We start from the raw sequence: 13,264 nt of genomic DNA on the forward strand, positions 1-13,264 counted from the left end.
GGTCGTCATAGCAGCCCAGAAGTATCTCAGAGATACGTGGGTCAGCAGGAAAACCTGATGTTCTTACCTGATTATTTTACTTCATTATTGCTCTCTGGTTTTTCAACCTTAAATAAGGTTACCGAAATAAATAGAGTAATGCAATGTAATTACTGTTTCCTTGGATTCCAGAAGTTCTGTTGGCAAAAGATAATATTTACCTTATTTCTTAATGTTTAAATATGTGCTTGCCTCTTTTCTTTTTAACTCTCCTCAGCTATTGGAACCAGTGGCTTCAGCCCAAGACAAACTCACCAGTTCTCTCCACAGATTTATCCTTCCAAGTAAGGCTTCTTTTATTTTTCTTTAAAAAATAAGCAGCATCCAACTTCATTTGGATCTTTAATTAGATCCTTCTGCTAGATCAGGGGTTCTCAAGTGGCTTTGTTTGCCGGGATGTCTGCAGCTTGTGCGCTCTGAAATCTGTTGTAATTATTATCTTTAAGAAATTTCCTTTGCCATTTATTGTTCTTTCACCATGTATATGAGCTGCGTGATAATATCTGTCTTACAGCTTGGCTCAGTGTTAAGAATGAAGTAGCACAATGACAAGGAATTTGTCAGTTAGAAGAGTTTGTGTTTCCTTTCTCACTTTTGTCTTTTGTTTCTTTTCTCAAATAGCAGAACATATCCACATATTCTTCCTACCCCTTCATCCCAAAATATGGCTGCGTATGGGCAGACGCAGTACACCACAGGAATGCAGCAGGCCGCAGCTTATGCTAGCTACCCCCAGCCTGGCCAGCCGTATGGCATCCCAGCTTATGGTAAGAACCCAAATCATAACCTCCTCTTGTCTTGCTTTAGATGCCTGCTAATAATGTCAGTATGCATGCATACAAAGAGAAATTCACTACTAAATATTTTTCCTTCCTGAAGGTCAGGACCAAGGCCTTGCTCATGACAAACCATGTTCCCATAATTCCTCCACTAAAGCAAGGGCAGGAGAGATGCTGAGTCCTTGTTTAGTGCCTGCATATTCTCCTGCACTGCAATAAAATGGAATTTGCTTGTCAAGCTGTTCAGATAGATCTGAAAGATTAGTGATATAAATCTGAAAACAAAAACTGGTTTCCTCTGGCACTGCAAGAGAAAGCACACGGAGTACATGGCTCACTGTAGGCTTTATTTGTCCAAAGTCTTCGGAGTGTTTTGACCCCAAAAGACTCTCCAATATGTGGAGGAATTTACACTGTTTATTTGAATGGAGCCCTGCAACCTACTGTTGCACAGAAACTGCATCATGACTGATTCAATATAAGCAGTGGACAGTTTGATTCACAAACACAAGCAAAATGTTTAATTACTTGTGCATCTTTGCACAGATGACTTATCTTACATGACAATAATAATAATAATAATTATGATAACACAAAATCAAACAATCATAGTCCAAACATACTTTTTGATTTTACAGTCAGCTCCTTTGCAGCATGACAGCACCCAGTGCATGATAACATTTCTAAACAACTGATGATAGTAAAAATCTTTAATCAGATAATCAGCGTTTGTCCTTTGTGATCAGTGTGTTATGCTAACAGACAGAGGACTGTGTCTCTTTTGCAGTGTCCAGTGTAATTTAAACCTGTGTGTTGACTGTTGTCTGTGCATCAAACCGATCTGGTGTCACTAACTGATTTAGGTCCATTGTGGGCAGGCATAAAGACGGAGGGGGGTCTGAGCCAGTCCCAATCCCCGGGACAGACGGGCTTCCTAAGCTATGGTTCTGGCTTCACCACGCCGCAGACAGGACAGGCCCCTTACAGCTACCAGATGCAGGGTGAGGACATCTTTGTGAATCCTTTATCATTTTTCTGCTCTGTGCATTCTCTCAAGTCAGTCAAAGTGCGACGTGAGATGCCATCACTATTTCATAAAACTTGACAGCATGCCCCAGGCTAGCACCATGATTCGTCTACAATGCTACAAAGCAGATTTTGATTCAGCAGGGATCTAAAAATACATAGCTTTGGTGGGAATCTGGTTGCTACTGTGTTTTTTCCTGTTTTGTTTGTGTTTTTTCTTTCACTGAGACCCGCCTCTCTCTGCATATCTATTTTTGTCCTTTGAACCTCATTGTCAAACTACTCATCTACTCTGCCCTTACTTACCTATTACTATGTCTAATTTCATTATGTCTACCATGTGTTCCCTCTGCTAACCCAAAAGTTTATTCTACTCTTTAGAAAAGATTAGAGAGAATAGGTTTCTGTCCCTGATTTAATAGCATTCAGAGCCAGACTGATTCACAACAAGGCCCTCGCCCTCACCCCAGAAGATGGTCGCATCCCAGCAGTCGTTATGTGCAGCCACAACGGCTGCCTGCCTCTCCTCTCCTCTTAAAAGAATCAACGCAGATGGAAAAATGGCAGGCACTTAGGAGGCACCAGCCATGTCCCCACTCCCCAGCCTTTGTTTTTTCTCTCCCTGTGATCATATTTGTATTTGTTTAAGAGCTGAGACCATAGAGATTTATGGCCTTGAGACCGATAAAAATGAGTTGTTGCGCCTGCACTCCCCCTCCTTTGCTCTTTCTATCCAGTCTTTCAGCCAGTTTAAATGCACATCAGGCCTCCTGCCATGTAGCGTTTCTATCATTCTCTTTGTATTGGTTCAGAGAAAACACTCTGTTCCCCGGCAGCACCTGCACCAGGCAAGGACAGTTAGCTAACAGCTAGCGTTGTCTTTGTGTTCCCTCCTGTAATATCTAATGTGTGAGAGTAGAAACATCTCCACATGTTGTTGAAAAGCCTCCAGAGCATCTCACAATAAATAACGCCAGCTCAGCAGCAGATGTGGCGCGGGGAAGCCTCTTTTCCACGCCTCTTAACCAAATACAGGCGGCCGCAGCCAGAGTTTTGCAGCGAGCATCCGAGCGCCTGAAAAAGGAGAGGGCAGAGAGAGAGAGAGAGAGAAAGGCAACAAGAGACAGAGCATGTGCGGCAGAATGCACAAGCTGCTATCCTGCCCTTAGTGGTTTAACTCACGATGACAGTATTATGTGCCCATTCATCTTCTAAGTATTATGCTCTTACTCTGTCTTTCTCTTTCCCTCCGTCTACCTCTGTCTCTCCCTCACTCTCTCCTGCTATCTCTGGCTATCAGATGCCCCACGTAGCGTTAAGTGCGTTAGTAATTGACAGCCATGTTAGATGACAGATTGACCACTATTCTGGCTCTGGGTTCTCTAACTGTGGCTCTGGCCCTCTGCCACACCATCATCATTACTCTCTCTGGCCTATTGATCTGCCTGGGCGAGGTGCCTCAGGCCTGGGTGTCCCAACCAAAGACTCTTTTCTCTACATCTGATACCCCTCCCTCCCCTCCTTGTCAGTGTCCCTGCCACCAGCCTGTGGCCAGCTGTCAAGGCGAAGGACGATTAGATTAATGTTTTTGCTCCTTACTTTCATGTCCGATGCCATGGAGCTTTGTGTGGGTGCTAAAGTTGTGGCACCAACACATAAAGGGGACAAAGGCGTTTTTGTGCCCCTCAGTTTTGCGATAACTTGTAGCAGTCTATGTAGTGCATCTCACTGATTGTCAGGAAAAGCCTAAAAGATCAGTGTGCAAAGAAACTTAGAGATAGTGCTGATGGTTGAACTGAGCAGATGCTAATTAGGTGAATAATTGGATTCCAGCATTCTGCCCCAGTGGCAGTGCAAGCTGAAGAAGCTGAAGCCTTGGTTGCCTCTTTAAAGGAGAGCCCCATCTGGACTTGATAGCCTATTCCCAAGTGGGGCATACAAACTTCTGCTACAAATATTGTGCACTGATGATAGACATAGCCCATGGCAAGGGGACTGATCAAGCAAAGCAAATGGACTTCCAATTGTGGAGCCAGAAGGCAGGAGGGAAGGAGGAGAGGAGGGAGGGATGATGTCTGGTCTTGAGTGAGTGAACTAACTGGAGCAGGACAGGGGGAGGGAGAGAAAACATGCCCCCCCGGGGGAACCACAAGACCCCTTCTTTCTCCCCCCTTACTATAACCAACACCACCACTCCCAACAGCACGGGCTCATTCTCACTGGGCTAGCAGGGGTCCCCTCGGCTTTTATGTGGCTCCTTGTTCTCCACAGAGCAACCCTCAAACCCTGCCAGTGAGAGCTTTTATGACTGTTTGAACTGTGCATTAGGCTAATTTGTTGTCCTTTGCAGCATTACTCCTCCTCTTTCTCTGGCTTTTTGTTCTGCTGGACTTTCACTTGATGTTGAACTTTCTGTGGAGAACACAAAAGTTTCAAAAATTCCCCCTGCAGGCCTTGAAATATCAAACAAAACAACAAAGAGAGAGAACAGTTCTGAGGCCAGGTTGGAAAACATGGAGAAAATCTGCTGTGTGTCATTGCTGGAAGCAGAGAGTGAGAAACTGCACAAATAATTAATGGATCCTGGTAATCTTGGGAGCTCAGGAAGAATTTGTTCCTCTTTTTTAGCCACAGTGCTTTATACTTAGCTAACTGACAAGGTTAAACACCACACTACGTCTTCTTTTGTTCGTGCTTTTCTTCCATACGGTACCCTTCATGCCCACCCCACCACCACCATCCCCCTGATCTACCCCCCATTCTGAAAGCTGCTTCACGTTTGTCACGGTGTGGGAGGGCCCTCCTGATGGGGCCAATGACCAGAGGATGAAAGGAACTCACTCCGTTTGTCTCTGGGAACAAAGGTGTAATTACGCCCCCATTTAGGAACAGTAAATTTATCTCCCCCCTCCGTTTTCACTGAAGTGACGGGATTGCTTTTAGCTATGGGAGGATGACTGTGGTGAAAAGTGAAGAAGCTGTTTAAAGAATGCAGTGGTAGCGCTCATTAACGTCCCTGGTGGGTGTATGGAGTAGCAATATGTTTGTGCATTGACAGAACCAAGCAATAAAGCCCAGGGGTCGTATTTGTAAAGGCTGATAGAGCTGCTATGACACAAATATTTTTTTAATACATTATTTGTAATGAAAACTCAAGTTACTATTCTAGGTAGAGAAAGTCAACAATCCCCAAAATTTTTCTGTCACTCTACACATCAAATCAAGTGCTCCCTAATCACAGTTTAGTTCTCTGACCAATACCAGATATTTTTATGTCTGTAATATACAAATAAAGATGTGAAGATAAAGGGTTTTTTTGTCAAATTAAAATGTTTTCTGCATGCTTCCCCTATCATCCTACTGTCTTTGTACCAGTCTGTGATCCCCTGTAAGCTGCTCTGCCTGCTGTTCTCTGCTCTGACATGACAGTACAGGTGGAAGGCTATTGAAGTGAGAAGTCATGCCCCTGGGGGCCTGCCACTGCTCCTCTCCTCTATAACTCATGCTGTGTATATTATTAAGCCATTAGATGCTATCAACCCCTTTGAATGATTTAATTACCCAGGAGGACCATCCTTTGAGCAAGTGAAAAGAGGAACATACATATTCATTGGATGTCAGCAGCCACCCCTCCAGTGCAACTCACTCTGACCTCAACCCTCCTTCTCGTATGCATCTCTGTTTCTCTGCCCATAGACCCCCCCAGCCCACCAAACCATCCACCATTTCCACCCCCCTCCCTTTCCCAACACCACCCTTTGGTAGCTCACACACAACAGTCTCTTGTGTTCCTCACATTGTGCAAGCTTTGGAAGCAGGTTGAGGTCCCCCCCCCCCCCCAATCATTCATCAGGCCTGATCCAATCACTGATAAGGAAGGAAGAGGAGAAAGATAAGGTCACTGTTGGGAGCTCCCTCAGGCCTTCCTCTGTTCACCACCTCAAATACATGTTTCCCAAAGACTAATCTTTTTTTTCCCAACAATGTTCCATTTCATCTCTGTCACTGCACTGCTTTGCAGTTTCACAGATTTCATAATGTCTTTTAATATAATATGGTGTATACATAACTCAAAGTTCTATTATTTTTGTTCCCAAAGGTGGTACTTTTACAACAACTTCGGGATTGTATGCAGGAAACAACTCCCTGACAAATTCAACTGGCTTCAACAGCACACAACAGGTATCTGTGCACCTATTCCTCTTAGCTACATACTGATACCAGATCAGAGATAAAGAGCTATCGGTTTCTATAGGTTTGAATTGCAGACTTCTTCCCGGCCTGGAAATCTTTATGAAACATGCACACTCAATGTGTTACATTTCATCCGTGACACATTCAGACATAAATCACTCAGGATGTCAAAAGCTTTGTACGCAGGATTATCTACTGTACCTCCTCCAACACATATGTATTATGCCACAGAGGAAAGGAAGAAGAAAAAAAACAAGACAGATCGTTGTCCAGATGTAGGACAGAACAGACATGTGTTTGCATTTATGTTTTGGAATCTGCACTGTAAAGTAGCAACACTGGTGCAGGGCATATCTCACGTTACTCTGCCAAACCTCCTACTTCTCCTCAACTCTGCTACCTTTTGTCTCTCTGCCTACACCACTCTGTACCTATCTTTTTTTTATCTCTGATTTTTTTTCTCCTCTTTCCTTATCTTTATACAAATGTAACACCCCCGCAATTTCCCAACACTGTCTGTCTCTCTCCACAGGACTACCCCAGTTATCCAGCTTTTGGCCAGGGCCAGTATGCTCAGTATTACAACAGCTCGCCCTACACTTCACCTTACATGACAAGTAACAACACCAGCCCTAGCACGCCCTCCACCACCACCACCTACACTCTCCAGGAGCCACCCGCTGGCGTCACCAGCCAGGCTCTCACAGACAACTCTGCAGGTAGGAATCAAACTGCAGGCAGCCGAGTTTCCTTGTGTAACCTGAATATCAGGAGTTTGATCCCTGTTAGAGCCATGTTTCTTTTTGAAACCCACTAAACTCCCTCCTCCTTATTGACTTGAAGTTGCACTCAAGCTAAACACCAAAAATCTTTGTTTTTCCGAACTCAGATGCAAAAAGAAGTAGTGTTTTCATCGTATTTAGTGTACTGCAACGTGGCAAGCAAGAAAAAAAATAGACTGAAAGCAGCTGAAGAATTTCCCATAATTTCATGTGACATTAATGCATCATCTGGCACTTGAGCACTGATCGGATCTTGCATTTGAAATTGTCATCAATCAACACCAAATACATCAGGCTTTAACTAAAAATAATTTCATACAGACTCATCCAATTTAAATAAATGACATCTTTGCTTTTTCTAGTTGACATGTACTCTGTTACCTCTTGTTTATTAAATCAGTATGGAGCACAATAGCTTTTAGTGCATGTTCTGCAACTGATTTATGAAATGTTTGTTACCTGTAGGCTGTGCAATCACTAAATAATGTCCCAGGAAGCTGTCTGTCCTGCATGAAGACAAATTGTCATGCAAACATTTTTGCTAAAAGCAAATAATAGCTCATCTTTGATACGCTCTTTTTTATACTCTCCTTCTTCCTTCTTTCCTTCCTTTCAGGAGAGTACAGTACCATCCACAGTCCATCAACCCCCATTAAAGATTCAGATTCGGATCGATTGCGCCGGGCCTCGGATGGAAAGTCACGTGGCCGGGGAAGAAGGAACAACAACCCATCACCGCCGCCCGACTCCGACCTTGAGGTAGGGTGAGCCCGCTACCTTGGCGACAGACAGCCTCGCCCTGTCTGAGGCACATGGACACTAATCCACTTACTATATGGCCGCCACACCAGCTTTAACACTTGATGGGCATTAATACTTAAAGATTTGATTATTCAACTATAAATGCATTATTAATGTATTGTGGAATATATGACATCACTGAACACATATCTTATATAAAGTTCTCATGTATACCTTATAAATAAATAAGTGCATGTGATTAAGTGAGTCATGACTGAAGTGAATAATATATATATATATATATATATATATATATATATATATATATATATATGTATTCTTGTCATCAAAGACTGGACACTGGCTGTGACTAACAATGGCACTACTGCACCAGGCATAAAACACTTTGATACTGACCATATGTCAAAATAAACTCCTGGTAATTCAGAGGGCTCTTCATTAATATGATATGAATTTGAACGATGTTAATAGCACCCATTATAGCTCTGACATCATGGCATGTTAACATATCTAGTTAATTAGTTTGTCACTATTGATTACTCTAATGTAAAGGGCAAAGGCTGGAAAGCGTGTGGTGGGGTGATAGGAGGAGTGTTGCGGTGACCAACCCAAGCAAATGGATCCCGGTCCCTGTGGCGCACAAATACACGCTCCTGGCCTATTGACCAGGAGGATCACCTTGCAGTCCTACAGAGTGCACCATTGATTTTGCCTCTTTTCTCTCTGTTTTTCTTTGTTTCTTTCCTCCCCCTCTGCCCCCCCACCTCCCCCATCTCTCCAGCGAGTTTTCATCTGGGACCTGGATGAAACAATCATCGTTTTCCATTCCTTGCTTACGGGTTCTTATGCCAACAGATATGGACGGGTGAGTGACATCAGACTGTGGCAGTAGCGGTGCACTTTATCAGTAAAACACATAAATATTAAAAGGAGAAAAAAAGGGATCAGAGGAGGGAAATGGCCATTGACCAGAGGATAGATTTCACTGTACTTTAAGTCCATAGTGAGAAGATATGGCAGAACTCAGTGTACGGATAATTATTTCTTTTTTTAATAGGTCCAATAAGGCTTGGCAAGTATTTGACTGCTCTTTGCAGCTGTTGGAGTTATGCATGGCTGGTCGGGGCTCGGCTGTAGGGGCTCACAACAGTTGCACTCTGGATGTCTATTGACACATCTTAAGTGTTCCTTTCTCCTTCAGAAATGCCACATTGTTAGTTTAATTAAGTGCTTCTCAATCCATCCCTTTCAGGCAAGGATCTCCCTGGAGACCCTGGCAGGAGAGATAGTCCACCAAATGTAATTCAGTCAAAACTCAAACTAGACACAAAGATTCCCTTAAACCTGTTTTAATTAATGTTCAAAAAATAAAAAAGTATATATATATATATATATATATATATATATATATATATATATGTATGTGTGTGTGTGTACATAAATACATATACATATATATATCTTAACAAATATATATTATTATTATTATGCTGAAAGGTCATTTCTATCCCATGTCACTGTGTTTGCTGCTCCAGACTTTGCTATTTGTTGTTCCATGTAAATTGCTTCTCTAAATTTAAACTTTCAAAACAAACAATTTGGGAAATACAGCAGAATCCTATTCTCATGGTTTTGTTGGGGTCATTGGTTCTATATAGCTTCCTAAGTGCATCATCCTCTCTGCTTTTCCCATTTAGATATAGTACACATGAATAAAATGGGCGTAGATGATTAACATCAATTCATCGTAACTCCAGGATTTTTAAGACTTTAGATTAATCTACATTTTGTTTTATTTTGCTGAAGTGCAGCATTTCTAATCACCAGTTGTTTTGGCTATGGAAGTGTCTGGTTTTGAAGTTGAAAATGACATATTGCTCCTCATATGTCACAGAGCTTAGTGTCTGCGGCCCATGCTCTGTGCCTTTGTTCTGGTATGAGGGGGTGTTTGATGGGGGCACTGTTTTGTTTTGGGGGTGAAAGAGGGTCTGCCCCACGACCCTTTACTGTTTATTTACTTTATTCACAGCCCTGCATGCTGGGTAAAGAGAGAACTAAGGCTTAGGGAGCTGTGGTTCCATGATGAGGGACTCTTCAACCACACACACACACACACACACACACACATGAACAGACACACACACATACACAGTCTCCAGTGTGCTCCTCTGAAACAGGAAACACTCCTGACTCCATAAGGGCCCATTCCATCAGAGCTCAGCTATAGGATGTGACAGCCGCTAGAGTCACTCTCACTCTGTTTTCTCTTTTGTTCTCTGTTTTTCTCCCCTGCTGCCCATTTCAACCTCTTTTTTTTTTACCTTTTTTTTCTTTCTCTCATGCTCCAACCTACTGACATTATCACAGAAGCAACATTATAAGCGGCAGACTTGCTTATACACAGAAACCACAGAGCATGCTACCTTAAAGCCTATCAGAAATGCAGATCTGTAAACTACCTACCTGCAAAGACCAGCTTCCCCCACATCTGCCCATCCACCACAACCACCACCCCATCTCTCTGCCTTCTCCTCCCTCCTGTCTGTCATTCATGTCATCCCTATCTTAGTGGCATAAACCAAAAAAGTTACAAAACAGTTTTCCCTCTTAGCTGCTTTGAGCTTACTATAAATAGATGTGTATCTGAGTGAATGTACATCCACACTTTCTCTCTCTTACTGTGACCTCCCACCCTCTCTCTCTCTCCCCGACTCTGTTTTTTCCCTCTCTCTCTCCCTCATACACACATAAACACACTGCTGTTCTTATCAGCTCTTTTAATTGGCATCAAGGCAGCTCACCCCCATAAATCTGATGGCTAAGGCCAGCTGTGCTGCTATTGGGCTGGCCAGAGCTGGAGCTTAAAGTGGGTGGGGATGGTGGGGTTGAGGGTGTTATTGGTAGGGGGCAGGGGGTGGGGGTACTTGGCGCCCCTGTGGATGGCACTGACATCTCGGGACAGGTGGTGCTGGAGCAATGACAGCAGCAGCACTTTGGCCTTCTGGCCTGCTTGTATTCTTAACTCCCTCACTGACTGATTGTTTAGATTTAATTGGAAAGGATTCACTTGGGCCAGAGAGGACTTGCCTTTTCCCACACTAAGCAGCCCTGTAACGCTAAATCATCCAACAGCGCCAGAGGTTTGAGTGGGGGAGCTGGTAGCCTGCTGATGTGGGAGGGCTAATTATTTTTGATGAATTCTGACTGAAAGATTGATTCGAACTGGGAGGTTAAGAGGACGGAGAAAGCCTCCAGAAGTGGGGATTGAGCTCTACTTGTGTGGTTTGTCCTCTGTCATTTTAGTGAAAACATAAGCATTGTGGGGTGTGACAGCTAATCAGTAGAAAGCTCAGGTGTGTCTTGAGGTGGTTTAACTCTGTAATCCCTGCTCCTGGTCCTGCCTGGCCTGTCTTTAATGTAGTCTCCTGCAGCTGCAGAAAATCCTCCTCTACAGCCTGCTATTGTCTTGTCTTCATCCTTTGCTGAAGACAATTTGGTGATTAGATATTCAAGAATAAAAGAAAACCAATTTGTGGAGGAAAAAAGAAATAAAGCACTTGTCCTCAGTTAATTAATTAATTATGATATTTTTTGTATGTTGTTTTATTCCTGAACTAAAACTTAACAGTAGAGCAAGTAAATGTGTTTAAGCAATTTTGTTAATGTGTGAAAAGTAATTACACAAGGCTCATATCTTTATAAATATTTATGTGAAAATGCACCAAAGACATTTTGCCTATTCATTATCTTTTTAAAGGGAAAAATCGCACACATTGTCACCAGCTCATCAAGTATTTACAGTGTAGTTCACTCCTCTCTAGGTATTATCTTACAGACAGTGCAACCATATCACCATTACAGCACGTGTCACATTACTGACTGAGATCAAGATTTAAGGAAAAATTACAGTTGTGCACAATCAGTATTTATTTTACAGTTGAATTATTTTTAATATTTAGAAACCAGTTAATGTGGTTGTTGATAATCTTTGGAAACTTAGGGGGAAATTGTCTTATATCACCTGGAGAGTAATCAGATGATGCATCAGCACAAGTATGTGGAGAATGGGCTATTTACGATGAGGCTGTGACCCCAACTCTTCTAAATCGACCACCCCTCCTGAGAAGAGACATGCTTTTACTGCATTCATTCAAGTCTGTGGCATTTCTGATGACTATTCTGGTCCCTTTCAGAGGATCGTAAACAGAGGCTGAAACTTTCAAGTGCAGCTAATGTCTTCTTTTATGGGAATAGTCCGCTGAGGAATTTAGAGGGATTCTATGTTAATTGAGTGACTTACAGCGAGCAGAGTTATTTACTATTACATTAACTACTTATAATTAGATAAAACAATACTTCAATATTCACAAAAAATATTTTCATTTATATATATTTATTTAATTTCTTCCTTCTATTTTTCAGGACCCACCGACATCTGTATCATTAGGCCTGAGGATGGAAGAAATGATCTTCAACTTGGCCGACACACACTTATTCTTTAACGACTTAGAGGTGGGTGTATTTTTGTGTTTTTACTCCTTTCTTTAAGCTGTCTTTGCTACATTGCGATGTTACTTTTCTGAACAAATGCCTTGTGTTCACCTCGTGGTGATTCCAGTAGTCAGATGAGTGCATATATTCCAACAGGAGCTTAAGAACAATCCATTACGATTTTAGCAAATCAGCAACAACTGCTTCATAGAGTGGAGCCTGTTTCTAAGTCATCAGTCCCACAGTGGTGAAGTATTACCTCAGAGCCCAAGGGATACCATGAATTTTACATGTGCTGTCAGTCTCTGTCGTTCCTGGGTCACCAGTCCTGCCCCCACCCCCACCTCCTTCCCCCTCCCATAGCGGCTAGCACAATTTGTCAGGCTCTAGTGTTTCTGCGGCCGCTCTGTCTGTCTGTGTGTCATGCTGTGTACTTGGTGTCGCTGTCCACCTACACCACAGACCCCTCTGTCACAGCACGAAATCCCCCGCCATCTCCCCTCCCACACCTCTTTACCCCCCTGATTCATGTACGGCTAGTGTAAAATCTGCCCCTGGGGCACAGGAATACAGGGATTAGGGGTAGGGAGGTGTGTGTGTGTATGTGCATGTGGTGGGGTGTCTGAGTGTCTGCTTCACTCTGAGGAGCAGTGAAGCAAATACCATACGGTCAGGGATGCCTATAGGCTCAGATTGTATGTACAGAAAAGTGTGAGCCACATTTATTTATACACAGACAGACATGAAATGCACCCACTACCCTCTGTCCAGATCCAGATGTCAAACCCAGCTAACTGTCTGTGCTCATCACATTTTAGCAATAAACATCTTCATGTTATTTCCCTCGGCAGTTGCTCTGTCCAAATCCTTTTCTGTGATTTTACTGAGTTTTTATTTCCTTGATTTTTGTCCCTGCCTCTTCCTCTCAGCCTCTTTCTCCCATTGAATCCGATCCCACCGACTCAGTGCTTTTCCTCAGTGTCCTGCTTTATGTTGACCTCACAGTAGAGGAAATGTTTTGTTTGATACTTAAGTGTGAAGAGATCTGCGGCCAGTCTGCCAAGTCTCATTACTCACCACCATGTTCGGCTTTGTTACATGAAGCAAACCCAAGAAAGAGGAAAAAACTGGGGGAGAGAGAGAGAGAGGGAGAGACAGACACACACAGAGAAAATGTTCATACTCCCCCAG

At 43.0% G+C, this 13,264-nt stretch overlaps 1 protein-coding gene across 11 annotated transcripts in view; it reads left to right on the forward strand.

The window, feature by feature from the left end:
- Positions 1-13,264, forward strand: part of eya1 (EYA transcriptional coactivator and phosphatase 1) — a 61,297-nt gene that overhangs the window by 34,142 nt on the left and 13,891 nt on the right. For 7 of the 11 annotated variants that reach the window (XM_051066867.1, XM_051066866.1, XM_051066872.1 and 4 more), the window contains 8 exons: positions 257-323; positions 661-806; positions 1,682-1,819; positions 5,944-6,026; positions 6,571-6,757; positions 7,437-7,579; positions 8,364-8,447; positions 12,005-12,094. In XM_051066867.1, coding sequence (XP_050922824.1) covers positions 257-323; positions 661-806; positions 1,682-1,819; positions 5,944-6,026; positions 6,571-6,757; positions 7,437-7,579; positions 8,364-8,447; positions 12,005-12,094 — 938 coding nt within the window. The remainder of the gene's footprint in view (positions 1-256; positions 324-660; positions 807-1,681; positions 1,820-5,943; positions 6,027-6,570; positions 6,758-7,436; positions 7,580-8,363; positions 8,448-12,004; positions 12,095-13,264) is intronic. The other 4 variants (XM_018673982.2, XM_051066874.1, XM_051066875.1 and 1 more) reach the window with 3 other exon arrangements.

Source organism: Lates calcarifer, linkage group LG24 (genome assembly GCF_001640805.2).
Source record: "Lates calcarifer isolate ASB-BC8 linkage group LG24, TLL_Latcal_v3, whole genome shotgun sequence".
NCBI classification, from domain to species: Eukaryota; Metazoa; Chordata; class Actinopteri; family Centropomidae; genus Lates; species Lates calcarifer.